Source organism: Staurois parvus, unplaced genomic scaffold (genome assembly GCF_062004578.1).
Source record: "Staurois parvus isolate SC_StPar_1 unplaced genomic scaffold, SC_StPar_1.0 ptg000719l, whole genome shotgun sequence".
Classification (NCBI taxonomy): domain Eukaryota; kingdom Metazoa; phylum Chordata; class Amphibia; order Anura; family Ranidae; genus Staurois; species Staurois parvus.
In genome coordinates, this window is record NW_028318515.1 from 604,091 (window position 1) to 631,210 (window position 27,120).

At 42.9% G+C, this 27,120-nt stretch overlaps 1 protein-coding gene across 2 annotated transcripts in view; it reads left to right on the forward strand.

Annotated features, from left to right (window-relative positions):
* Window positions 1-27,120, forward strand: part of GOLGA3 (golgin A3) — a 117,144-nt gene that overhangs the window by 76,362 nt on the left and 13,662 nt on the right. For both annotated transcript variants that reach the window (XM_089653661.1, XM_089653662.1), the window contains exons 18-20: window positions 7,165-7,281; window positions 11,416-11,555; window positions 20,183-20,315. In XM_089653661.1, coding sequence (XP_089509787.1) covers window positions 7,165-7,281; window positions 11,416-11,555; window positions 20,183-20,315 — 390 coding nt within the window. The remainder of the gene's footprint in view (window positions 1-7,164; window positions 7,282-11,415; window positions 11,556-20,182; window positions 20,316-27,120) is intronic.

Below are 27,120 nucleotides of genomic sequence, written 5' to 3' on the forward strand. Positions count from 1 at the left end.
GATTCTCCATGGACCCTCAGAAGGTTTCGGCGGTTCTGCAGTGGCCTCGTCCCAATGGCCTTCGGCCCATTCAGCGCTTTTTGGGTTTTGCCAACTACTATCGGAAGTTCATCCGGAACTTCTCCACGCTGGCAAAGCCTCTCTCAGACCTAACCAAGAAGGGCAGTAATCCTCACGAGTGGCCACCCGAGGCCATCGTAGCGTTCGAGGCTGTGAAATCCGCCTTCGCGTCGGCTCCGATACTGTCTCATCCCAATCCTGGATTGCCCTTCGTCCTTGAGGTTGATGCATCCGAGACGGGAGTAGGCGCTCTCCTGTCTCAACGTCGGTCGCCCGATGGGCCCCTACTTCCCTGTGGGTTCTACTCCAGGAAGCTTTCCTCTGCAGAGTGCAACTACCAGATTGGAGATAGGGAGTTGTTGGCAATCATTCTGGCTCTCAAGGAATGGAGGCACCTGCTCGAGGGCTCCGCGGTTCCAGTCCTCATTCTTACCGATCATAAGAACCTGACTTATCTTTCGGAGGCCAAAAGATTGACACCCCGCCAGGCCAGATGGGCTCTGTTCTTGTCACGCTTCAACTATGTGGTTTCATATTTGCCTGGTTCCAAGAATGTCCGGGCTGATGCGTTATCACGGCAATACTCTGAGTTGTCCAGGGAAGACTCTGAGCCAATCTCAGTTATTCCTCCAGATCAGATCCTGGCTGCCATTCGCACCAGTCTGACCTCTCCTCTTGGGGAGCAGATTTTGGCGGCTCAATCTGATGCTCCCCCCGGGAAGCCGGAGGGTAGATGTTTTGTACCCGAGGGATTGCGCACCCGCCTGCTGCGTACCTACCATAACGCCAAAACTGCCGGGCATCCGGGGAAGAACCAGCTGTGTTGGGTTGTCTCTCGCTTATTCTGGTGGCCAACCCTCCGTGCTGACATTGCCTCTTATGTAGCGGCATGTTCGATCTGTGCCCAGAATAAGTCTCCACGGCATCTCCCTTTGGGTCTTCTGCAACCCATTCCCAATGGGGAGCGTCCTTGGTCACACCTAGGTATGGACTTTATTGTAGACCTCCCGGTGTCTCGGGGTCATATGGGTCATCCTCATGATCGTCGATCGGTTTTCCAAGATGTGCCATTGCATTCCACTCAGGAAATTACCAACAGCGCAAGAACTGGCCACGGTCTTTTCCAGGGAGATTTTTCGCCTGCATGGGTTGCCTAAGGTGATTGTCTCGGACCGCGGGAGTCAGTTCGTGTCCAGATTCTGGCACGCCTTCTGCTCCCAGTTGGGTATTAGTCTCTCCTTTTCCTCAGCCTACCACCCGCAGTCCAATGGGGCTGCGGAGCGTTCCAATCAGGCCTTAGAACAATTCCTTCGATGTTATATTTCAGACCATCAGGACGACTGGGCCGATCTCCTGCCTTGGGCAGAGTTTGCCAGGAACTCGGCGGTCAACTCCTCCTTCGGGATGTCGCCCTTCATGGCCAACTATGGGTTCCAACCCGCAGTATTACCTGAGAGGTTCTCACCACAGGACATTCCGGCTGTGGAGAACCATCTTGCTGCCCTGCGTTCTTCATGGGGGCAGATCCAGAGGGCCTTGAGGGACTCGGCTCAGCGCCAAAAGTTCCAGGCTGATCGCAGACGGTTGCCCGCTCCTTCATACCAGGTCGGCGATCGGGTGTGGTTGTCTACTCGCAACCTCAATCTTCGGGTGCCCACACCCAAACTAGCTCCCCGTTTTGTCGGTCCTTTCCGCATTCTCCGCAAAGTGAATCCGGTGGCCTATGCCCTTGCCCTTCCGTCTGGGATGCGGATCTCCAATATCTTTCATGTTTCCCTGTTGAAACCTCTGATCTGCAATCGCTTCACTACCTCTCTGCCTCGGCCCTGTCCTGTCCGGGTTGACGGTCATGAGGAGTATGAGGTGAGCCGGATCCTGGACTCTCGATTGGTGCGCGGTCGATTACAGTTCCTGGTTCATTGGCGCGGTTATGGTCCCGAGGAGCGTTCCTGGGTTCCTTCCGCGGATGTCCATGCTCCTGCCCTCCTCCGCGCTTTTCATACCCGCTTTCCTCAGAAACCTTTTGTTGAGCCGCGGAGGGGGAGGGGCCCTTGAGGAGGAGGTACTGTGAAGGTCCTACCTTTTCCCTGAGGTTATGTTACTCCATGTGCTGGCGTCCATCTTGGATTCTGCTGTGCATGACGGGAATCCTTTTATGCCTTCAGGTTTCTGTGGTCCATCCCCCAGAGGGGTGTGGCTGATGACATATAAGCCTGTGGCCCGCACATGCTCTTTGCACTTGTGTCTTTGTGTTGCTATTACTCTGTTCTGACTCTCGTGACTCTCCTGGTATTCTGATTCGGCTTGTGACTTGACTATTCTTTGTATTCTCCTTTGATCTGACCCTCTGTTGCTGAACCCGGCTCGTGACCTGTGATTCTCGTCTGCTGTCCTGTACTGTTTTGTCCTGTTGTTGTTGACCTCGGCTTGTCTGACTACTCTTTTACACCAGCTATACGCCATTGGCGGCGGCCATTACTGCAGCTGAGGTGTCTCGGGGGCCGCGACCTGGTTCCTGGCTGCGTCAAGTCCATCCCCACCATCAGGGGCCCTGGTGAAGGGCAGCCTGGGACTTAGACTCCGCGCCCTGAGGGACTTCGGTCTGTGGGTGGTGGTTGTCGTCAGCCAGTGCGTTACATTGTTAGGCCTGCCTGTCCGTTCCTCGGCTCCTGCCCTGACAGAGGCTGAACGAGGCACTTCTCATGGATCAAGATACTGAACGGAAAATTAGGGAGGAGATAGGGAGATTTTTTGAGGAAAATGAAACGGGAGATGTATCAAGGGCTACAGTGTGGGAGGCGCATAAAGTATACATAAGAGGAATCCTAGTTGCGATTGGGGCAAAGAAAAAAAGGGAAAGGAGAGAGAGGATTAGTGAGCTTTTGAAGGAAATAGCTGAGTTGGAACTCCTACATAAAAATAATATAATGAAAGAGAAGAAAAAATGATAAAAAAGAGGGAAGAATTAGAGAAAGTATTGGAGGAAGAAAAAACGAGAATTTTTTATAAAATCACGGGAGAAAGATATAGATGGGGAGATAGACCAGGAAAATATTTAATGAGAACTTTGAGGAAAAAAAAAAATAGAAACTATATAGATAAAATAAAAAATTCCAAGGGAGAATTAGTCCACTCAACTAAAGAAATTGCAAAGGTTTTTAAGGATTACTATAGTAAATTATATAATATTGCCCCCAACGACCCTACAAATAAGATCAAAAAGGTAAATGAGGAGAAAAGAAGAGAATATCTATGAAACGCAGGATTACCAAAATTAAGCGAAGAATTATTAAACTCCTTAGAATCTGAAATCTCACAGGAAGAACTAAAAACAGCATTACAAAGCTTTATGTCGGGGAAAAGCCCGGGCCCAGATGGGTATACTGTGAGGTACTATAAAAAATATAGTGACTTACTGTTACCTAAATTAAAGAGATATATGGATGCGTTGGGAGGAGAGATGGAGATGAGACAGGAATCCCTACAGGCCCAGGTGGTTTTGATACATAAGGAAGGTAAAGATATCTCCCAGTGCTCAAGTTATAGACCGATATCATTGCTGAACACAGATACGAAGTTGTATGCAAAGGTTTTAGCGAATAGGTTGAGGGATCTGATGCCAGATTGGATACATGGGGACCAGGTGGGCTTCGTCAGAGGAAGGGAGGGCCGAGATAATGGTTTGAGATCCCTGATGCTTATTCAGAAAAGTCGAACGGGAAAAAATCCAGTACTGTTGCTCTCAATAGACGCGGAGAAGGCGTTCGACAGGGTTAATTGGAGCTTCATGATGGATACGCTAGAGGCTTTGGGACTGGGTAATAGGATGAGGAGATGGATTGGAAGACTGTATGAAGGACCTTCCGCGATGATAATGGTAAATGGAGAGAGATCAGAGTCTTTTTTAATGTCAAACGGAACTAGACAGGGTTGCCCACTATCCCCATTGTTGTTTGTTTTATCTTTGGAACCCTTGCTATTAACAATCAGGAAAAATATAGATATAAAGGGAATTAACGTAGGAAAGATAGAGCATAAAGTTGCCGCATTCGCGGATGACTTATTGTTCTATATTGGAAACCCCAGGATAACGCTTCCCAACCTAATGAATACATTGAAGGAATATGGAGAATTGTCAAACCTAAAAATTAACCCGAGTAAAACAGAGATATTAAATATAAATCTTCCAAAGAGCGAAAAGGAAATGATACAGAGAGAGTTCCCCTTTATATGGAAAGATAGAGAAATAAAATATTTGGGAGTGAAACTTACTTCTTCACAGAAAAATCTTTATAAAGCAAATTATATACCATTGTTAAACGAGATTAGGGAGGAATTGAAGAGAATCGGAGGAGGAAATCCTTCGTGGTTAGGTCGTATTAACTTAATAAAAATGGTAATTCTCCCTAAGGTCTTGTATAAACTCCATATGATTCCCATTAAACTCCCAGGGACATACTTTAGAACAATTAAGCAAATGGTAACAAGATATATATGGAAAAATAAAAAACCTAGAGTATCACATGAAGTGCTAAGTAGAAATAAAGAAAAGGGTGGGGTGGGAATGCCGGATCTCAAAAGATATTATAGAGCAGTCACCCTAGCAAGAATTTTTGATTGGAAACACAATACAAAGAGTAAAAATTGGGTCACAATAGAAAATACACTTAGTGGAAAAGATTTGAGTGGGATTGTTTGGGTGTCAACACAGTTTAGAGAACTAGCTGAGAGCACAAGTCCATACACTAGGATTGTTTTGAAAGAATGGGATAGATTGCACAAACAGAGGAATTGGGATTGTAACTCACTGTTAATGCCATTAAGAAATTCCGAGTTTTTCCCCCCAGGTAAAGAGGAAATTACGGGTAAATGGATTAAGAAGGAAGATGCTCAGTTGAGAGACGTAATGGAGGGGGTAAACTTAAGAACACTAGAGGATTTGAAAAGGGAAGAGGGAGGGATTTTCACTAAGATAGATATATGGAGATATAATCAATTGAAACAATTTGTGGGGAAACTGACGAAGCCCCTTAGAATTAGAAAAGATTGGAATTTATTTGAGAAATTTTTTGAAGTTCGAGGTGATGGGAAACACAGCACTGCTAAAACATACAAAAATCTCACTGATTTAGATAGTAAGGTAAAATTAAGATATATAGAAAAATGGGAAAGGGATTTGGGGGTGGAGTGGGAGGAACATACACGAAGAAAAATATATAGAATGGTACATGGAAATGTTAGCATGCGGGAGGTGGAATTGAACTATATATGTCTAAGTAGGTGGTATATCACTCCGATGGCAGAGCACAAAATGAGTGGTGAGAAACAACCTGGGTGTTGGCAAGAATGTGGAGAGGGGGGCACAACGTATCACATATGGTGGGGGTGCCCAAAAATACAAGTTTACTGGAGAAAGGTTATAAATCAAATTAGGAATATCACTGGAATTGAGATTGGTTTGGACCCTGAAATATGCCTTTTTCATATCACAGAAATATCAATGAATAAATTTAAAGATATGGGCATAGAGTGCTACTTAAATGCAGCTAAAGGATTGATACCTAGGTTTTAGCGTAAAGTTGAGGCACCGAAGGTAGATGACTGGATAAACAGAGTGGACCAGATTGTTAGACTGGAGAAACTATACTATATACAGGAAGACAAGATGGAGGTTTATTATACAAAATGGAAGAAATGGGAGGAATTTGGAGCAAAGAAGAAAGAAGTTACTTCTTGAATAAGAATAAAGGATAGGAGATGGGAATCGGACAGATGTCAGGGGTTTATTAAAAAGAGGTGGGAGGGAGGGGGGGTTGAGGGAAGGGGGTTAAGGGGAGAAAATGATATGCAATAAGTGTTTTTAGAAGAAATTTGCTATGTTGTATTTTATTACTTCTTGTGTTGGAAATATTTATATTGCTATATTTGAAAATGAATAAATATTTAAATTAAAAAAAAAAAAAAAAAAGACAAAACTGAAGGGAAAATGCCCCAAGAACAAGCAGGAACTGAAGACAGTTGCAGTAGAGGCCTGGCTGAGCATCACCAGGGATGAAACCCAGCGTCTGGTGATGTCTATGCGTTCCAGACTTCAGGCTGTAATTGACTGCAAAGGATTTGCAACCAAGTATTAAAAAGTGAAAGTTTGTATTATGATTATTATTCTGTCCCATTACTTTTGGTCCCTTAACAAGTGGGAGGCACATATGCAAACTGTTGTAATTCCTACACCGTTCACCTGATTTGGATGTAAATACCCTCAAATTAAAGCTGACAGTCTGCAGTTAAAGCACATCTTGTTCTTTTCATTTCAAATCCATTGTGGTGGTGTATAGAGCCAAAAATTTTAGAATTGTGTCGATGTCCCAATATTTATGGACCTGACTGTAGTTCAGGATGACTCTGGACCATCAATATGAGCCTCTCACTGTCCAGATACAGCTTTCTCTCCATGACCAGAAGAGGATCATGGGAGATGTTAAAATACAGATTTCTTCCCTTTCCTGTTTTTTTTTTTTTTTTTTTCCCACTGTACTGGGGTCTGGTGCTTTTTTTGGTGCTTTTACTGTGTTCCAGTAGAGTTCTGTGCAGGAAAAAGCAGCATGTTGTACTTTTGTTTTCTAAAACTGTAAAGCACTGCGCTGCTGTGAACTATGCCATTGGAACCCATAAAACTGACTTTCCATGCTTTTTCAATGCAGAAAAATGCTCTGCATTGCATGTGGTGTGAACAGACCCTAAAGGAAGAAGTAGGAAAGTGGGTAGAAATAAAAAAAGAGCTGGTGTAGTAATGAGATAGACGTGGTCCAGAATGGTAAAACACTCCCTATTCTGTGATGCAGTCAGGCAGTGCATGAGGGGATATGAGGTTTCCTAGATGATTACATGATGAGACAGGAATTGATGGTCTAAGAATGCATTTTTAAAAATTTTGAACAGAGAGGTGAAGATTCAACGCTGCCATGGGCTACATAAGTGAGAGATAAGCACATTGGAATAGCTTAAGTAGAAAGGACATTCGAAAAGGCTTCTGTTTATTATAAAAAATGAAATTCTGTCTGAAAAGGTGACCTTAACCTTTCAGTACTTTGGTGTCTTTAACAGGTACAGGCAGTTCTTAAACGTAAAGAAGAAGAAGATCGGCAAATGAAAGAAATGGTGCGGAGTCTACAGGATGCCTTGGAGAAAGAGAGAGCAAAAGTCAACAATCTTGCTGAACAGGTAATACACGGACAGTCATTAAATCCTCACTGAGAAATATACTATGTATAACATACAAACTCTGATATTCTGAAAATTAGATTAAGAAGTTACTTTTTGTGACTAGCTATTCAGAGCTGAAATGGAAAGAAAATACACCAATATGATTTTTCATTTGGCAAGGATTGCAACCAAGCACCTATTGTTAAGGCATAGATAAACGGATTCAAACAAGAAATCCTTAAAGCAGAACTACGCTGCATCTGAGCACCACACCAAAAACGCCATTTCATTCATGTCCCCATGCTTTATTTTGCTGATACATAGCTTTAAAAAAAAACTAGCTGTGACCATCTTGAGCAAGGGCAGATGATCGATGTGCCCTGGCATTTACTTCCTGGAATCCATCTGTCCTTAGCTTAGCCATGCAGACAGAAGGGTGTGCTTAGCTGAGAAAACCTCTCCTGAAGACTCATGGGATGTATGAAATACGTTTCCTGAGCCTGGAAACCAGGAAGTAACTGAAGAAATAAAAAAAAAGTTTAAAACAAGTAAATATGGTAATTTTCTCTTCTATTTACTAATGCTGGCAGCATAAGTATGATTGAGAGAGTGAAGTTCTGCTTTAAAGTGTATGCATAGTCAATTTTTTTTGTTTTTTTTGTTAGGATAGCCTAGGGGAGGGGAGGATTATTGCTGTTTGTAACAAATTGGGGAGATTCAACCTCTCTGTTTGTCCTGTTGCTTGCTACCATATAAACAGAAATTTATGGGAATTCCAAAAATGTTGCAGTTGACCCAAAACAGGAATTCAGGGTAAATTTTCCAATGGCACAGCCTTTCTCAACATTTTTACCTCAGCAGAACCCTCAAAATAATTTTTAGGTCTCTGGGAACACCTGGTAAAACTAAATCATCAGGGGTCAGTGGGAAAATGCCCCTTACATTGGTGGCCAGTGGAGGAAAGCCCCCCTTATAGCTAAAAAGATCTTTGGTGTCATGCTGCTGATTGCCAGGTGGTGTTGTCCCCAGAACTATGCAGTCACCATGCACTATTTAGCCACATCTCAAGAACCCCCAGGGTTCCATGGAACCCTGGTTAAGAATTACTGACCTACGAATTCCCCATTATTTTGCAGAGATTTACTCTATTTACTCTTCCTGTTCTGTGTTCATGACAGGAGATTTCCCCAATGCTGCACAAACCCCAATGGTACCTTCTCTTCTCTGTCCAAAACAAAAAAAAAAAAAGTTTTGGGTTACCATACTAATTTTATTTTTTCAACTCTTATCAGGTTTGTTCAGTTAGCAGTATAAAGAACTGAGCACAAATACACTTGCTTAATTTTTTTTTTTTCTAACCTGATCGATCTGGGATAATTGATTTTATCAAAATGATTGAATCTGCAAACAAATAGTCATAACTTCCCTTTCAATCAATTTTTTTTAGCTCTGTTTTATATTAGATTCGATCAAACTGAGTCTGTCAGGGTTAAAATATTTAAATCATTTTGCAGCGAGATACCTTGTTCATGAATATGATCATATTTCAATCCATCAGATTAAGAGACTGTATTGTGGAAACACAAATGCAATCAATAACTTAGGACTTCAGGTTACGATAATATCCTGAAGGCTAACTCCAGGTTTGGTTGAACTTCAAATAGTTTGTGTGGACTTTTTCCTAACTTAAGGTCAGGTGACGCGTTTCGAAGCACTTGCTTCTTCAGAGGGTCTGAAGAAAAAGCAAGTGCTTCGAAACGCTTTACCGACCCTGTTCCTGCATTGCCATTGGTTGCCCGCCGGGGTCCTGACTTCCTTGCGGTCCACGCTGGTTTTGGCGCCATTTTCAAAACTTCTGCACTGCTGGCGGCTCATCCTGTATGACCAGGACCAATTTACACATCGCTGGCAGACTGATGGCTTACCAAAGGAATTCTTTTACCATGCCTCATTACTTCTCGTGTTTGTGAGTAATTTTTACACCGTTTGTTACCAATAAATGATTAGCCCTCTACACTGAGATTGGTGCCCCCTTCTGTCCGATTTATCTTCTGCAGAGTACTGCTTCGCTCTATGTGGAACTGCCTTCGCCTATCATCCTCTACCTAGGACCCCTGGACTATGGACTTGTTTTGCTTTATTGCCTTTATGTTTTTTCACCTTATCGCTATTAATTTTTGATCTCGTTATCATTGTATTTTTCTATATACTTTTATTTTTTCTGCTTTATCCGCATTTTGTCACTAACCATATTTAGATTTTTACACGTGTGCTCCCCTCCCAGCGCTGATTTGTTCTTGCAGCATCTGTGTTCTGAAGTCCCTTTCCCAAAACAAAATCGAGTCTGGCTTAGTGCTGCTCAGTCATTCAGAGGAAGCTTTGTATTCTCTGAATGAATACAAGGCTTCCTCTGACTAAGGTGCAGGGGAGGGAAGATGATGTCACGGTCTCTACATTGGCCAGTCGGAGGAAGCCTTGTATTCATGCAGAAAATAGAAAGCTTCCTCTGAAAGGCTGAGCAGCACCCAGCCTGATTTTGATTTTGTTCTGGGAAAGGAAATCTCTGTCCTGCTGCCCAAACAGAGCACTGAGCGTGCCTGATAGTGAAATGGTTCATGTGGATCAACTTAGTCCACACAAACTATCCAAAGAAAGTTCAATCAAACCTGGAGTCATGCTTTAAAATCGTAATCTACAACCATAAGTTATTGATCACACGTCTGTTTTATTGAAGCATGTATGGCCACCATAAGATGAATTCTTGTTGATTGCTATGGGGTTTGCACTTAGCATGTTGTTCCATCTGTGCACCGTTTATTGAACAAGTTCATAGTAAGGGCTTCCCATATCCCTGTCCACTTTGTATACAATAGAACAACCTCTGCAATTATTTTTTTTTATAAATATGTTTTATGCTATCATACCCATTTACACATCTTCCCTTCTTGTTGCTTTCCACCATTATTTTTAATGTTGAATTATTATTTCATGTAGTTCTTGCAATCTATCAGCAGGTAATAGTTCAGGGGTATTGAATTTGAGGTAACGGCCTATACTTTAACAACAGAGTTTGTAACCTTGTCGCTTAAGTTTATTCATTCTTTTAATGCAGGTTATGGACAGCTTTCATCCAATAGTTATCGGCTTATAAGCTTCTAAATGTGGAAGTGAAAAAAAAGATCTGGCCTGTTTCTTTTGCATTGTAGAATTACAATTGTTTACAAGAGTTAAATTATTGTTTTGTGTAGGCAATAAAGGAACAGGCAGGATTACTTACCCTTGTCCCCTACTCCCATTGGCTCCATCATCGTTTTTCCCAAAAGCTCCAGTTTGGGGTGGTCTCTTGGTGTCATTACATATAATGGAGGGATTTTAACCCTGTACCCTGTACAATGCAGGGTTATCAACCCTCTATTGTACATAATGGGGGGGGGGGGGGGGGGTGGGTGAGTGTGCAATTGCAGGTTAGAGAGAAGGCTGTAGGGAACCCATCACACCTCTGGAGGGACCCTTCTGTAGTGCTGAGTAAGGCAATTCTCCTTATTCAAGCATCATTCGGCATAATGAGCATTTAACCCTTGGAGTGTAGGGAGTAGACTTTTGTTTTGCTATTTATTGGGAGTTTGGCTTTGGCAGAATGGTGGTCTAATTTAGGCCTTCACAAGCTAAATGCAAAATTTGCTTATTTTTGTGTTTGTTCTCAAAATACCGGTTTAAATTAAAACCTACTTTCTAGAATTTGGATGCTGTACAAATATTTATTTTGCATAAATTGACCTCTGGAGGGTATCACTGTTTCTTAATAGGTTTAAACCATTATTTCATTATTTACCAGTTAACAATATGCCCTTGCAAATGATCCAATATTCCTGAAGTTTTAGTTGTGATTGATGGTTTGGAATCAAGCCAGGGGAGCTCCGTTACATGTTGGTGCTCATAGAACTATTTTATGGTGCCATATTTTACCAGCAGTTGCAATCTGAAGTTTCACTGTGAAAACCTTGGTACAAGGTCAAAGGTAGATAAGTAATTTCATTTTTAATTAGTTATCCCTTCAGCAGCTGAAATTTTGAAATCCTAAAATGGGACAGCGTTATTGATTTTAGGATACAATATTTTCTATTGAAATGTTTTGATATATTATTTTTGCAGGTTGCTAGCACCAAGGCTGAAGCTGCACATAACAGGAGGCATTACAGGGCTGCAGCACTTGAGCTTAGTGAGGTGAAAAAGGAACTTCAAGCAAAGGAACAGATGATTCAGGCACTTCAGGCTGAAGCTGAAAAATTACAGTAAGTAATTTAAAAAAAATATCCCTCAGAAAGGGCATATGTATTAGAAATCTTCTTTGTCATTCATTGAGGGAAACAGCTTGATGATAATGAAGCATCCTGGGGTTATACTGCTGCTTACAGGAGAAATAAAAAACTAGATATATAGAAAACTGAAGGCCAGTCTCCTGAAGCCTATTACCCCTACCACCTCACACCTGTCCATTTATGTATAGTATCCTCAGGAGAATGGATGTCTCTTTCCTTTCTACTACTACAGTATAGTTTTTCTTAAATTGGAACATTTTCTACTATCAACTGCTGCTGGTAGTTCAGCTATTGGAAATTCTGGAAGTGCATCCAGTTATCCAGGGGGCTCAGGTTTTCCCAGTTTATTAAGTATACTGGTGTTTTCCCTGCAACAGTCCTGCAGTCGGCAATAACTATCCATCGGTGTTCCAGTTTGCACAGAACTCTGCTTTCTGGTCAAGCCAGTATCTCTTATTGAGATACCTAGTACATATAGAGTTACTGGGACCAGACCTGTGGAAAGCTGGCCATATATGGGTAAAATTTCAAACAAAAATTCTTAGGAAAATAATTTTCTGATGTTTGTTCTTCTAATAATTACTGGGGGTCAAATTGACATTCCTTTTCGACTGCAGTGACAAGAAAATTTGAAGGAGCAGGATGGAAAATTTTTCTTGAACAAACAAATTTCTAACAGTGTATGTGGTTTTCGTTCTGTAAAGTCCATTCTTTCTAAAGTGAAATGTTAATAGCAAACAAAATGTTTTGAATGACATTTGAATTTTCTGAGAACATTCATATGAATCCAAATGACCAAATTTTTGTAAAGTAGACAGTCCAAGCTATTTAGTAAGAGGTATGGTGAATTTTGTTGTAATTTTTTCCATCAATTCTTGGGAAAATGAAGAAATTATTATTATTGTTTTTTTAACACAAAATTGTCATATTAACAAGTTATTGCTCACACACGGCATATGCATACTTGCAATTACACCCCAAAACACATTCTGCTACTCTTCCTGAGTATGGCGATACCACATATGTGAGACTTTTTCACAGCCTGGCCACATACAGAAGCCCAAGATCCAAGTAGCACCATCAGGCGTTCTAGAGGCATAAATTACATTTTTTAATTTCCTGATTACCTATCACATTTTTGAAGGCCCTGGAGCACCAGGACAATGGAATTACCCACAAAATGACCCCATTTTGGAAAGCAAACACCCAACGTATATTCTATGAGGCATAATGAGTCTTTTGAAAGTGTCATTTTATTTCCACAAGTTTTTGAAAAATGTGGAAAGGAAATGAAAACATTTTTTTTTTTTTTTACACAAAATTGTCAAATTATAAGATATTTCAAACATATAGCATGTACATACCAAGAATTACACCCCAAAATACATTCTGCTACTTGTTCTGAGTATGACGATACCACATGTGTTGAACTTTTACACAGCCTGGCCACATTCAGAGGCCCAACATCCAAGTAGCACCATCAGGTGTTCTAGGGGCATAAATTACACATCTAATTTCCTGACTACCTATCACATTTCTGAAGGCCCTGGAGCACCAGGACAATGGCATTATCCACACGTTTTTGAAAAATGTAGAAAGAAAGTGAAAACATTTTTTTTTACACAAAGTTGTTAATTTATAAGATATTTCTAAAAACACAGCATGAGTATGGTGATACCACATGCATGAGACTTTTTCACAGCCTAACTAAATAAAGGGTAAACAGAAGATTACCTGTGGTTGTAGTATAGAAGTTGTTTGTAGAGGGGAGCAGTGGTTCAGGAAGCAGGCAGAGATGTGGTCAGCAATAGCCAAACGAATAGTTCAGGCAGCAGGCAGGAACATAGTCCAAAACAAGTCCTGGGTGCATTACAGGCAGCGATATGGTCAGCACAGCCAAAGTACTGGTTCAGGTAGCAGGCAAGAACATGGTCCATAAAAAGTCCTAGGTCATTAGAGGCAGCAGGCAGAGATATGGTCAGCACAGTATTTGTCCAGGCAGCAGGTAGGAACATCAGGCTTTAGGGCCTTGGTCAGGTAAGACCTGGCCACAGGGGTAGAGGCTTCGTCCCATAGCTTCTGGACTAACAGACCCTGATCCGGGAATTACAGAACCCGGTGAAAACCAAAAACTGTTTTTCTCTACTCTGAAGCCCCTCACATATGTGAGACCACTGTGTTATCTTGTATCCCACTACTACAGTAGCAGGGCAAAAGATCAGTTCAAGCGGCAGGCAAAAAACATGGTCGATTAACAGGCCGAGGTCAGTGCAGGTGGAAGGCAGAAACGTGGTTTAGAAACAATCCAGATGGCAGTCAAAAGCATTGTCAGTAAACAGGCCAGGGTCAGTTCAGGTGGAAAGCAGAAAAGCGGTTTAGAAACAATCCAGACGGCAGGCAGAGGCATCGTCGGAAAACAGGCCATAGGTCTGGTTGGGAGAGACATTGGGGGCAATGAACACGGGTGTCTTTCCTAACTCCTCTTCTGCTGCATACCCGACATTTTTTTTTACATCTTCTTGCCGATTCTGTGGGTGTGATGTTTTCTGGAAAATGACGCTCGTGAAGTCTGCTCACACAATCAGAGCGAATGTTTTCTGGGGGGGGATATCCTTGCTGGTAGATTAGGGCAGTGATAATTTCTTCTATATATTTGAGAAAGAAGGTGGGTCTTTCTGTTGACTTTTGTTAGATGACAAATGCATTGTAAATGGCCAAATGGAAAAAATAAATTGCAACTTTTTTGTACCAGAAGAGGGATGTTCTTGTTGACAAATAGCGCTGTAGTATCTTGTGATTTAAATCCACCCACCCCCATGAACCGATTATAATCGTGGATACATTCAGGTTTTTGGATGAGACCGCGTCTTCTGTGAATTTCCACCGAGGTGTCATTGTGGATAGTGGACAGGACGTAAACTTCTCTCTTATCCCTCCACTTCATGGCCAACACTTCCTCGTTTCTCAGACTTGTGGATTCCCCGCTTTGTAGCCTCTTGGTTACTAACCTTTGCGGGAAGCCCTTTCTATTTTTTTGGGTGGTTCTGCTTGAATCCCAGCCGGCCAGTGAAGTGGACAAGGGATTCATCCTCACAAATTTGTTGCTCAGGGACATAAAGTTCTACAAATCTCTTAGCAAAATAATTTATTAAAGGATGGATTTTGTATAGCTTGTCATAGTTGGGATGATCTCTGGGTGGGCACTGTGAGTTGTCATCGAAATGCAGGAACCACATTATCAGATCATAGCGTGACCGGGACATTACAGCAGAATAGATGGATGGGGTTAGTGGACCAGTAGGCTTGCAATTCAGTTTTTTTTGTAAGCCCCATGTTAATCGGAAGGCCCAAAAACTATCTTAATTCCTCCACTGTGAGACGTCTCCATAGAAAAGGATGGGCATAGGATGTACTGGGATTGTTATCAATATACTGAGCAAAAAGGTTTGTCTGGTCCACAATGTATTGCAGTAAATCGGCAGGAAAAAACAAATAAAAAAAAATTGTGCGGTGAAAGGTGGTATTGAAGATGATCCTGAACTGGAAGGCAGCCATAAAGGGTTTGCCAGGGCATCAGGAAGATATGTTTGGGCCCTAACTCTTGGGGACTGGTGGGATACTCCACTGCTGGTACTGGGCCTTTCATCCTGGGGTCTAGCGCCATTGGCGTCTGCTGATTGACCACTGGGGTCTATGGCGCTGCTCGTTGTTGCCTGCTCTTCAGAGCTCCGTATCCTTTTAGGAGGGACTGCTTCCTCCACCGATTCGGTCACTGACCACTACTTTCTACTGACTCGTATTCCGAATCGGAATCAGATGGTGAGAGCTCCACGCTGCTCTCATCCGACATGCTCAGGATTTTGAGCGCCTCCTCACTAGTAAAATATTTTTTGGACATTGCGGCTCTGGTGATTGTGGCTGTATAAGGAATAAACTGCTGATAGATGTCTGTGATTGGTACACTGCTGATGGGTGGAAGTTGTGTCAACTCTTTGAGAAGTACACTGATTAGGGTGCACTGGTGGCTGTGGTGACAGATACACCGATGGGCTGCACTGATGAATGCACTGACAGGTACACTGACAAGTATACTGTTGGGGATGCACTGACAGATCCACTGTTGGGGATGCACTGACAGATCCACTGTTGGGGATGCACTGACAGATCCACTGTTGGGGATGCACTGACAGATCCACTGTTGGGGATGCACTGACAGATCCACTGTTGGGGATGCACTGACAGATCCACTGTTGGGGATGCACTGACAGATCCACTGTTGGGGATGCACTGACAGATCCACTGATGCGGCACTGCCAGATGCACTGATGGGCTGTGTACTGATGGGCTGCACTAACAGATCCACTGTTGGGGCTGCACTGATACATGGGACCCCGATACAGGTCATGTTTAGACAGCCACCTGGAACCTCTGGAGGAGCAAACTTCACCGTCCTCCTCCTCTGAGCCTGAACCTGCACGTGATGAAGCAAGGGACCTAGGATCCTCTTCCGGGTCCTCCTCCGCTCTTAATGCTTCTGATACCGCCGTACCAGTCGACTTGGGTCCAAGACCCTAGTGGTGTCTCCATTCTATCCAGCAGGGATTTAAATGACTGAGATGTAGATGTCATGTCATCCTTAACCACTTGCCGTCCGCCTGCTGTTTATGAACGGCAGGACGGTGGCACTCCAGGGGCGGGTTGCCGTTCATAAACAGCACCCGCCATTTCTAGCTGTGCGCGCTCCCTCCGGACACAGTGAAACACCAATCGTCGGACAGGACCTCTGTACGAGGTCTCGATCATGTGATCGCTGATTGGCCAATCAGTGATCACATGCAAAGTAGTAAGCAAGATGTCACTTGTGACATCATTGCTTACTACGTGTGAAATCTGTGAATAATCACAGAGGTCACATGGTACAAGGCTATTCACAACAGCCTTGTACCATGTGACAAGCTGTGACCAATCACAGCTCACTCAGTAGTTCTCAATGGCTGCAAGAATGCAGACAGAGAGAAAGAGAAATGATTGCTTTTACCTCCCTTTTATAGGTGTAAAAGCAATCAGTGTAAAAAAAAAAAATTAAAAAAAAATCATCACCCCCCCACAAGTTGTACAGTGTCACCATGGTGACACTCTACTGCTAGGGTGACAGTATGTAAAAAAAAAAAAACGTAAATAATATAAAAAAATAAAATAAAAATGTAAAAAAAAAGTTTGAAAATTATAATTTTTGGTTATGAACTAATTTGGCTTTTTTTTTACTAAAAAGATAACGGAATACATTTCGGTCAAGATTTATGATGAAAGATTATTTATTTGCAAAATTTTATAAGAAAAACACTTTTTTTCAAAATTTGTGGACTTTTTCATTTACATAGCAAAAAAAATAAAAATCCCAGCGGTGGATAAATACCACCAAAATAAAGCTTTATCTGTCTCAAAAAAATGGTAAAAAATTTATATGGGTACAGTGTTGCATGACCGCGCCATTGTCATTCAAAGTGTGATAGTGCTGAAAGCTGAAAATTGCCCTGGACAGGAAGGGGGTAAAAGTGTCCGGACAGGAAGTGGTTAGTGGAGGTGAGGACCTTATGGCAGGCTGTAAATGACTCATCCTTAATAGGGCTATCCACACATGTGCAGCATAAAGGCTTTTCCCAAGCTGAACCCAATTTCACCGCACAAACTGCACACTCTGCGTCTTGTCCTGGGTTTTAACCTACAACAAGCAAGAAACACATTGCAGAAGATAATCAGCCCGCACTCCTCATCCAAACACCATTGTGCTGGGGGAGTAAAAAAGGAAGTGTGCCCCACCGTCACCTGCGCTCAGAGACTGGGGAAAGAGAAAAACCACCCCCAGGGATCAGCAAGAGGGAATCTAAAGTCCCCAAGCCTACCTGAGAGGAGCCGATGCCTGAAGGACCAGGGTCCACTTGCTGAGAGGGGCCAGCGCCATCCATCACATCCCTTGTGGTGTGAATCCACAGCCTCTGCTGTGTTTAACACCGCACCGGCCCCCCGACCTGATCCCTGCACCGCTATGGAGACTGGAACCATGAGTCTCTGGCATTCGCTGATGACATCACTGCGACTGGAACTTCCGGTGCCTGGAGTGCTCGGAAATCGTGGCTGCCCAGCGGTCTCTCTGCCCCACCGGCTGCCAAGTTTCTCTCCCCCCCCGCCCAGGGATGCCACCCACCCGGGGGAGGGGGCGTCCTGCAAAAAAAGGCCTGAAGCTCCCCTTTTTCTGGGCCAGGGCAGCAGATCACATCACCGGTGGTCGTCCTCCTCTGAGGCCTAGAAGGACATCAGGAGCGCAACCCCACTCCTCTAAAGCATGGAGGGATCGCGCTGGGCAAGAGGAGGTAGCAACACACACAAGAGCCACCAGTACCCCCTTGAGCCTAGGGTCTCCAAAACCGGTTCCTTTGGACTCTACCCGCCCCTGCCCCCCCCCCCCCCCGGAGGAAACACTAAAAACTGAAGAGGGAGGCCTGGAGGTCCGCCCTTTAAAGTGCTGTGCTTACGTATTTCCTGTCCCGGAGGGAGGAGCTCTACGTCTCAAGGAGGCTGTCCTGGAAGACGTTTGGAGAAAATATTTTAAGCAACAGACAGCATGGATACATGAAAGACAGAAGTTGTCAAACAAATCTGATTTCTTTTTATGAGGAAGTGAACAAAACCTTGGACAGAGGGGTGGCGGTAGACGTGGCATACTTGGATTTTGCAAAACCATTTGACACAGTTCCCCACACATGGCTAATGTGACACACACAGGCTTGGAAAAATCCATATGTAAATGAATAGAAAACTGGATAAAAGATAGTATTCAGAGAGTAATGGTTAATGATTCATACTCTAATGGTCTAGGGTTGTCAGTGATGTACCCCAAGGTTCAGTGTTGGGACCCTTACTTTTTAATACACTTATAAGCGATATAGGGTCTGGGATTAAAAATCCCATTTCAGTCTTTGCAGATGACACCAAGCTTTGCAGTGGAATAACGTCCTTACAGGATGTCTTCAATTTACAAGCCAACCTCAATGCACTGTTTAATTGGGCAACTATGTGGCAAATGAGGTTTAATGTTGATAAATGTAAGGTTATGCACTTGGGGGCAAAGAATATGCATGCATCATACATACTAGGGGGATACAACTGGGGGAATCAATGGTGGTGAAGGATCTGAGAGTTCTGGTAGATCACAAGCTTAATAATGACATGCAATGTTAAGCTGCGGTTTCTAAAGCAAGCAAAATCTTCTCTTGTATTAAAAGAGGTATAGACTCCAGAGAGAGAGAGAGATCATTTTATACTGTAAAAATGTATTCTCTCTTGAGAAGAGGAGATTAAGGGGGGGATATGATCAACATGTATAAATACATCAGTGGTTCATATAGTGAACTCGGTGTAGAGCTATTCACCCTGAGGTCATCACAGAGGACAAGGGTGCACTCTTTACATCTGGAGGAAAATAAATTTAATCTCCAAATACGGAAAGGTTTCTTTACAGTAAGAGCTGTGAAAATGTAGAATAGACTCCCTCAAGAGTTGGTACTGGCCAGCTCAGTGGATTGCTTTAAAAAAGGCCTGGATTATTTCTTGGATACACAGAATATAACTGGTTACTAACATTTATAGGTAAAGTTGATCCAGGGAATATCCGATTGCCTCTTGTGGGATCAGGAAGGAAATTTTTCCCCTTCAGGAGCAAATTGGATCATGCTTTGCTGGTGGGTTTTTTTTTGCCTTCATCTGGATCAACTGTGGGTGTAGGAATATAACTTTTTTTTTTTTTTTTATGGTTGAACTGGATGGACTTTTATCTTTTTTTTCCAGCCAGACTATATCTAGCGCATATGACTCGCCTGTAAAAAAGGGAGTCTTGGAGTTCTGGTGAGTGCGGATCAATACAGGGGAGCATGAGTGTCACACTTTAAGTAGACTGCATAATAAGAGCACTTTTTAAAAGAAGTCACTACTGGGATTGCAAAAACTGTGGATGTCACAAATGTTTATAATTGCATAGACTTTGCACAGGAACACATGTTGTATTTCAGTGGAGGGAGCTGTGTTTTAGTACGTTGTACATCAGTTGCACTATAGCACTTTTTTCAAGGATATGTATATTGGGATTGCATAAACTGTGGATGTCACAAATATTTGTAAATGTATAGATTTGCACCGGGTATACATGTTGTGTTTCTGTGAAAGTAGGTGTTTTTTTTAGTACGTTTTACACCAGTTGCACAATAAGAGCACTTTTTTCCAGGTTTTTGCATAATGTGGATGTCACAAATAATTATATAGATTTTGCACAGGAATACATGGTATATCAGTGGAGGGAGGTGTTCTATAGTTCGTTGCAAATCATTATTTTGAGAATTTGTAGATGATGCACTTCTAATAGAAGAAGGTGTTTTATAGTACTTCATAGTTTAAACCCAGTATTTTAGCACTATGTTTAAAGTATTGAGTAGCGCCACACTATAAAGTTTTATAATATTACATAACATTATTTTCATAAAATGTTATTAAGCATTTATATATGCAGCAGGCTTAATGTGATTGATTGCCATGGTTTTACCCTGTAGGACTCAGGATGAAAAACACTCTGAAGAACTGTCCCAGTTCCAGCAGGAGCTGGCTGAAGCTCGTTCCCAGCTGGTGCTATTGCAGAGGGAATTGGATGATCAACTCAGCAAAAAGCCTGAAATCAATCAGGAGGTAATACAGATCTTCTATAATGTCTGTGTTTCTCCCTTAAAGACATTATTAATGATGGAAGAATTATCAGTAATATTACTATATTTGTAAGTGTAAAAAGTATCTGACAGTCATTACATAAAATTTGTTCATAGCCTATTTGCAAGCTTCCTATGCAATGTTTCCTTTATAAGGAAACTATGATGACTTGTCGTGAGGAGTTTTCAAACTGTTATTTTTGCTATCTATATAAATTTTACTAATAAACATTTAATACATTACAAAAGACTCCTAGAGCACTATTGCAACTTTTCATAGTTATCTGACTAAAAAATATTTATACCATGCACAAAAACCGAGCATGCTGTACTATATTTCAAACAATCTTTAGATGTTTGTGCAATATATTGCATTGTGTTATAACAACCAAGGCTTTGTAAAAATGCATTGCAAAATTAACTACTTGCCGACCAGCAGTTAACTATTACTGCTAGCTTGCGGCTTTGTTGTTCCTCCGCTACGGACTTCCTGCTTTATGGGCGCATCATCCTGCTGCTCCTGCTATATATGGACACAGCATGAGTAAGGCTACGTTCACACTAGCGTTGTGTGCAGGTGGCAGAGAGGCGTTTGGGAAGCGTTTTTACCGCTTCCCAAACGCCTCTGCCTATTCTGCACATTACAGCACATGGTGCTGTTCTAACGGGAGCGTTTGTGTAGCGGCAAAACGGACGCCTCTGGTCGAGTCAGGAGGCATTGAAGCCTCCTATTCTAGTCTATGGTGCCGCTCCGCAAACGCCCGGCTGGCGTTTGTGGTGCAGTTGCGACGCGGTTGCGGGGCGTTAACACCATTCAAACTGCATTATAGGCATTTGTAACGCTCGGCAAACGCCTAGCAACCTCCGCTAAACCGGCCATGGGGCGTTTGTGGAGCATTTGCCGAGCATTAAAAAAACGCTCTACAAACACCGGACCAACGCTTGCCAAACGCTATAGGGGCGTTTGGCAAGCGTTGGTAAAACAGCCAAGTGTGAACGAGCCCTCTGTCAGCAGGCTTGCAGCCAGAAATTTGAACCTGCTGATCACTCTGGCCAGCACAGAGATCTATGTGTGTTATTAAATACACAACAAGATGTTGCTGGTTCTGCTTCCTGAATTCTGTTACCATTCAGAGCTGAAATCAGGTAAGAAAGCCAGTCATTGTGTGAGTAAAATCTCATACACTTGTTAGGCACACATTTAACACCTTAATTGCCCTCCAGACCACCCCTTTCACCCAGCCAGTGTCAGTACAATATTAGTGTACAGTATTATCACTGTATTAGTGTTACTAGCGACATCAAATAGTGTCAGTTAGTGTCCCCCTCCCATCCAGTGTCAGTTACCGCCAGTTCCTGATTGCCCGCCACATTATCATAGTCACACTATATGTGAAAATAGCATAAGAATCCACGCTGGTCAATAAAATACATAAGCTTCCAGCACTATATTCTGATACTATAAATATCAAAAACATGCATATAAAAGTGCAGCACTAATTACCAAAAATTATATAACTTATGAACAAATTATGACAAGCGAAAAGCAACCACTGTTAGTGATAAATCAGTCGCAGTGCCAAAGAACACTTTAAAATGTCCATAAATCCAATCATATGTCTCCAGTGACTGAAGATAAACAAGTGTATCCAAATGCACCACGTTTCACTCCACTCAGTGCTCAAGGGAGACTTACCAGATGAATTTGACCATCATATTGCAGAGTGGTCAAATTAGGCACAAGCATACTCAATTGGCAACTGCTCCATTTCCTCCACAGTCTCAAACCATATGTCAAACAGTATTCCCGCACTCCAAATGGATGATTGATATTGTGCATATAGAGGGCAGGTACATGGAACAAAAAAAGCTTCCCATATTGTAAAATCCTTAGCAAATTTTATTTAAACCAAAGTAATGCACTTACATTAAACAAAATCCAATACAGTGCTGTATAAGGGCAAGGAAACTGCGTGTACCACTTCCAAGATGGCCGCGGGATTGCGCATGGATGGTGACATACCCTAGGTGGAGCTAGGGCATACGTCACCACGCATGTGTGCACTGGAGACACATGATTGGATTTCTGGACATTTTAACATTTTCTTTGGCACTGGGACTAATTTAATCACTTCACAGTGGTTGTTTTTCGCTTGTTTGTTATAATTTGTTCACAATTTATATAATTATTGGTGATTAGCGCTGCACTTTTAGATGCATGGTCACACTATAAGTTTCTGATCACTGCTATTACTAGTAGAGTGTGTGTCTGTGTCCATGTCATGGTCAGAAATATACTAGTGTCCCCAATAATATAATGTCCCCAAACGTGCAGTGTTGGCAAGATCAGCCCCCTTCACTGCCAGCATTTACGTTTAGCCCCCTCTCAACAAGTGCAGTGTCAGTATAATTTTTTTGATCACTGCCACCTGTGATACATTATCTGCAAAACTGCAGTTTCAGCAAGATCAGGCCTGATCTCTGATAACTCTAGCAGTTAATTTTATTTCTAGCACAAGCAGTCCCCAATTGGTAGCCACTGGCTCTTTTTCCTATAGTCGCCACTAGGTACCTGTAAAGTTAGTGCCCAAAATGTCCAAAAATAAGGTACACTCGTGAGGAGGCATACAGGATTTCTAGCATGACAGATGAAAGCAAAGAGAAGGCTTCACTGTAAGAATCAAGCTCAGAATATGAACCTAGAAAGCGGTCGCACCCTGACAGCTAGCTCGGACAATGGTGAAGAGGTCCCTGCTAAAATTAGGCATATCCGACTCCATGTTGCAGCAGTGCTAGAAACTCATAATTATGCTCAGATGCAGCAGGACACCAGTACTGGTCCTGCACTACTTTTTGGTTATCTGGCAAGCACCAATAGTATCCTGGCCTTTTAGACAACAGCCCTACCCAATGCATCATATTGAAACCGGTGTTCTCTGCTGCAATGGCCAGGAAATTATTTGATATGATGATGTGTTTTATGCATTTCAGTGACACTAACCTTTATCGTCCCTGGGTGACCCTGTCTATGATCGGCTCCAAAAAAATTTGGCCCCTCATAAACTAGTCCTAGAAATTTACAGATGTGTATACCCCCTAACAAAACATCTGCATACATGAGTCCCTTGTACATTTTACTGGCAGGCTTGCAAACCAGAAATATCTCCCCAGCAAGCATGCCAAATATGGGGTCAAAATATGTAAGCTTTGTGAGAGGGCCACAGGCTATACATACCACTTTAGAATTTATGAGGGAAAAGACAGTCAAGCAGAGCCCCCGGATGCCCAGACTACATGGGGAGCAGTGGTAAGATAGTGTAGGACTTGTTACTCTTGTTCCATATGTGTTACCATTTGTACATGAACACCTTTTATGCAAGCATGCCATTTTTTAGACATTTGTTCCTTCAAAAAATTGGCTACTGTGGCACCATGTGACATAATCACAGGGGCTTCCCCCAACAGCTCGTTAACACCCCACCTAGAACGGGGAAGAAAGACTGCTTGCGGCATGAAAAACTACTAGCAGTGAAATGGAAGGACATAAGTGATGTATTTATCCTGTCTTCCATTCATCCAGACACGACGGTCCAAATTCACATGGCATCTGGTGTTGTTAAAAAGCCTCTGTGCATAATCTAAATATGAGAGGTGAATTCAACAACCAAATGATGAAGCCATATTTAGCCTCCTGCAGAGCTAGACACTGGTACAAAAAGTGTCTATATATTTCAGTTGGCTCTATACAATTCGTTTGTTCTTTACAAAGCTACTGGAAGAACTGGATCCCTCCTAAAATTTCAGGAAGCCAGAAGCCATCATCACAGCCCTTTTGTTTCCAGAAGGCACCTAGTCCAGTAGTCCCCTTTGGGGGTATGCCCACCGTGACAGGCAAAGCCTGGACTTTAACTGCTAAGTTCACATTTAAAAATAAATAAATGCACATGATTTTGCAAATAAAAAATTATCTTATCTTTTTTACGCTTAAGCCTGCAAAGCATTGCACTCAGTTGGATCGCAGGTCCAATGGCAAGGTCATGCAAGTCACTCGGTACAGCTGTCTGCCTGTACCTCTTGTACGGGCAGACAGTTACTGATATGCAGGAGTCAATGAATTACAAGGACGCTCATCAGCACTCTCATAGTTAATTTAGAACTACAAGCCGTCAGCCTCTGTGAATGAATTACACTGCTGTGTGGCCAGAGCCCTACACAGCCATGTTGTTTTTACAATGGGACAGCAGGTGCCTGGAGACAATCCCCTGCCCGCTGTCACAAGCGGAGGTTGAGGGACTGCTCCAAACATCATCCTCCATAGTTTCTTCAAACCATTGGCTAAATAATCGACTTTTCAAAGTCTGCCATCCAGCCCTCACACCATATTTGTGTGTACTCTTGCATACAGTCCAAGATAAAATTGTCATCCTTTTGGAAAAGATTGCCTCCCTAAGGTTCAGCTCTTGGATCTTTAGGCCACAATGACACCCCTTGATTCATTTCTGCATGAGTGTTCTGGGCCTCATGAAGGGCTCCTAGGCAATTCCTTTGCACATGTTCCTTTCAGTTCAACATTCTCAAGCTGTAGAACAGGCAGTCCCAATTCTTGGATAGCCCAATGCATCTGACCGAAGATCTCCCTGGCATGGTGGTGGATCTCTAATCCTGCCTTAAAAGTGTTAAGGTAGTTCCTCAACAGGAATTGGAGCATGGTAACTACAGATTCTTACAGCCTGGGGTGGAGTTTACGACTTCCTGACTGTTTGGGGGGAAATGTCCTCACAGGAGTCAATAGTGCATCTGCACTATTGGACCTCCATCAAAGTACAATATGACAGTGCCACAGCTGTGGCTTGCAGAAATCTTGGGGGGGGGGGGGGGGGGGAGAAGCCTAGTAGCCCTGAAAGAAACAATTATAATACTCTCATAGGCAGAAGCTTATATTCCACCCCTATTCTCAGAGTGGACAATTGGCAGACAGATTTTCTAAGCCGTCCACACCTAGACTCAGGGGAGTAGTCTTTCAAAATCTCTGTCATAGGTGGGGAAAACCAGATGGGGACATGCTGGTCTCCAAGTTTAGCAACAAGCTAACCAAATCTAGCCAAGACCAATGATCCTGTAGTTTTCAAAGTGGATGATCTGATGATTCCTTTCACTCAATTCCAACTGGCTTATGCCTTCCTCTGATAAAGATGCTACCTCGACAGCTGCGCAAGATAGAAGAGGAATGGGTCACATTGATTCTCATTGCACCAAATATGGCACAGAAGAATGTGGTACATAGACCTACTCAAACTGGAGCCTCACAGAATTGGCAAGGTTATAAGGGTATGCTCTAGAGGCGACCGTAGCAATAATTTTTTGTCAGTGTCCAATCACCTGAAGGTAGCCGCATATAGTACACAGTCTATGAATATCAGTCCTGTACTGTACTCAAGATAAGGAATGTAAAGGTAACTCAAAGGTTACTATTTTTAAAACTTTAGAAAAATAGGGAATGGTTAAAAACACAGAATGTTTTGTCATTTGTGTCCCGTTGGAGAGACTATCCTTCTTTTCTTGTCCTGCGAACACAACAAAAAGTGATGAGCAATCTCTCCAAAGTGAAGTAAGTTGTTCTAATGGCAACTCTAATTTTGGATTTTCCCTTACGTTTTTCTCTGTGGCAGCAGTTAGGACAAATAGAGAGGTTGAATCACCCTAACAGAGGCACAGAAAGCATTACAATTTCTGACAGGGATTCTGATCTGTACCTCCTCTATCCAAAAATTTTTGTCTTTTGTTTGAAGCATTTGTTTTACCAGTATCTTATGAACTATTCCAAACCAAGGAAAATGTTATATTGACCCAGAAATGTTGGTGCCATGGGGAGCGGGCTTTACATAACGCACATGTCGAGGATCATGGCTTTCAGACCTTGCCTGGGCTTGGTATGTTTAAAATAGCTGTAATATTATTTATCCAAAGTTACCGTATTTTTCGCTCTATAAGACGGACCTGACCATAAGACGCGCCTAGGTTTTAGAGGAGAAAAACAAGAAAAAAAATATTCTGAACCAATGGACTGCAGACACAGTACAGGAGATGACCAGAGACTGCGGACACAGTACAGGGGATGACCAGAGACTGCGGACACAGTACAGGGGATGACCAGAGACTGCGGACATAGTACAGGGAATGACCAGAGACTGCAGACAGTACAGGAGATGACCAGAGACTGCGGACATAGTACAGGGAATGACTAGAGACTGCGGACATAGTACAGGAGATGACCAGAGACTGCGGACACAGTACAGGGAATAACCAGAGACTGCAGACAGTACAGGAGATGACAGAGACTGCGGACACAGTACAGGGAATGGACAGAGACTGCGGACACAGTACAGGGAATGACCAGAGACTGCGGACACAATACAGGGGATGACCAGAGACTGCAGACACAGTACAGGGGATGACCAGAGACTGCAGACGCAGTACAGGGGATGACCAGAGACTGCGGACACAGTACAGGAGATGACCAGAGACTGCAGACGCAGTACAGGGGATGACCAGAGACTGCGGACACAGTACAGGGGATGACCAGAGACTGCAGACATAGTACAGGGAATGACCAGAGACTGTGGACATAGTACAGATGACCAGAGAATGCAGACCGTAAAGGAGATTACCAGAGACTGCGGACCTTTGGGGAGGGAGGGGAAACGGGTACCTGAATTTGACAGATACCCGCTCCCACTTCCGCGGAGTTGTCCTTCCTTCTTCCCGCAGCGGCTTCTGTGACAGCCAGG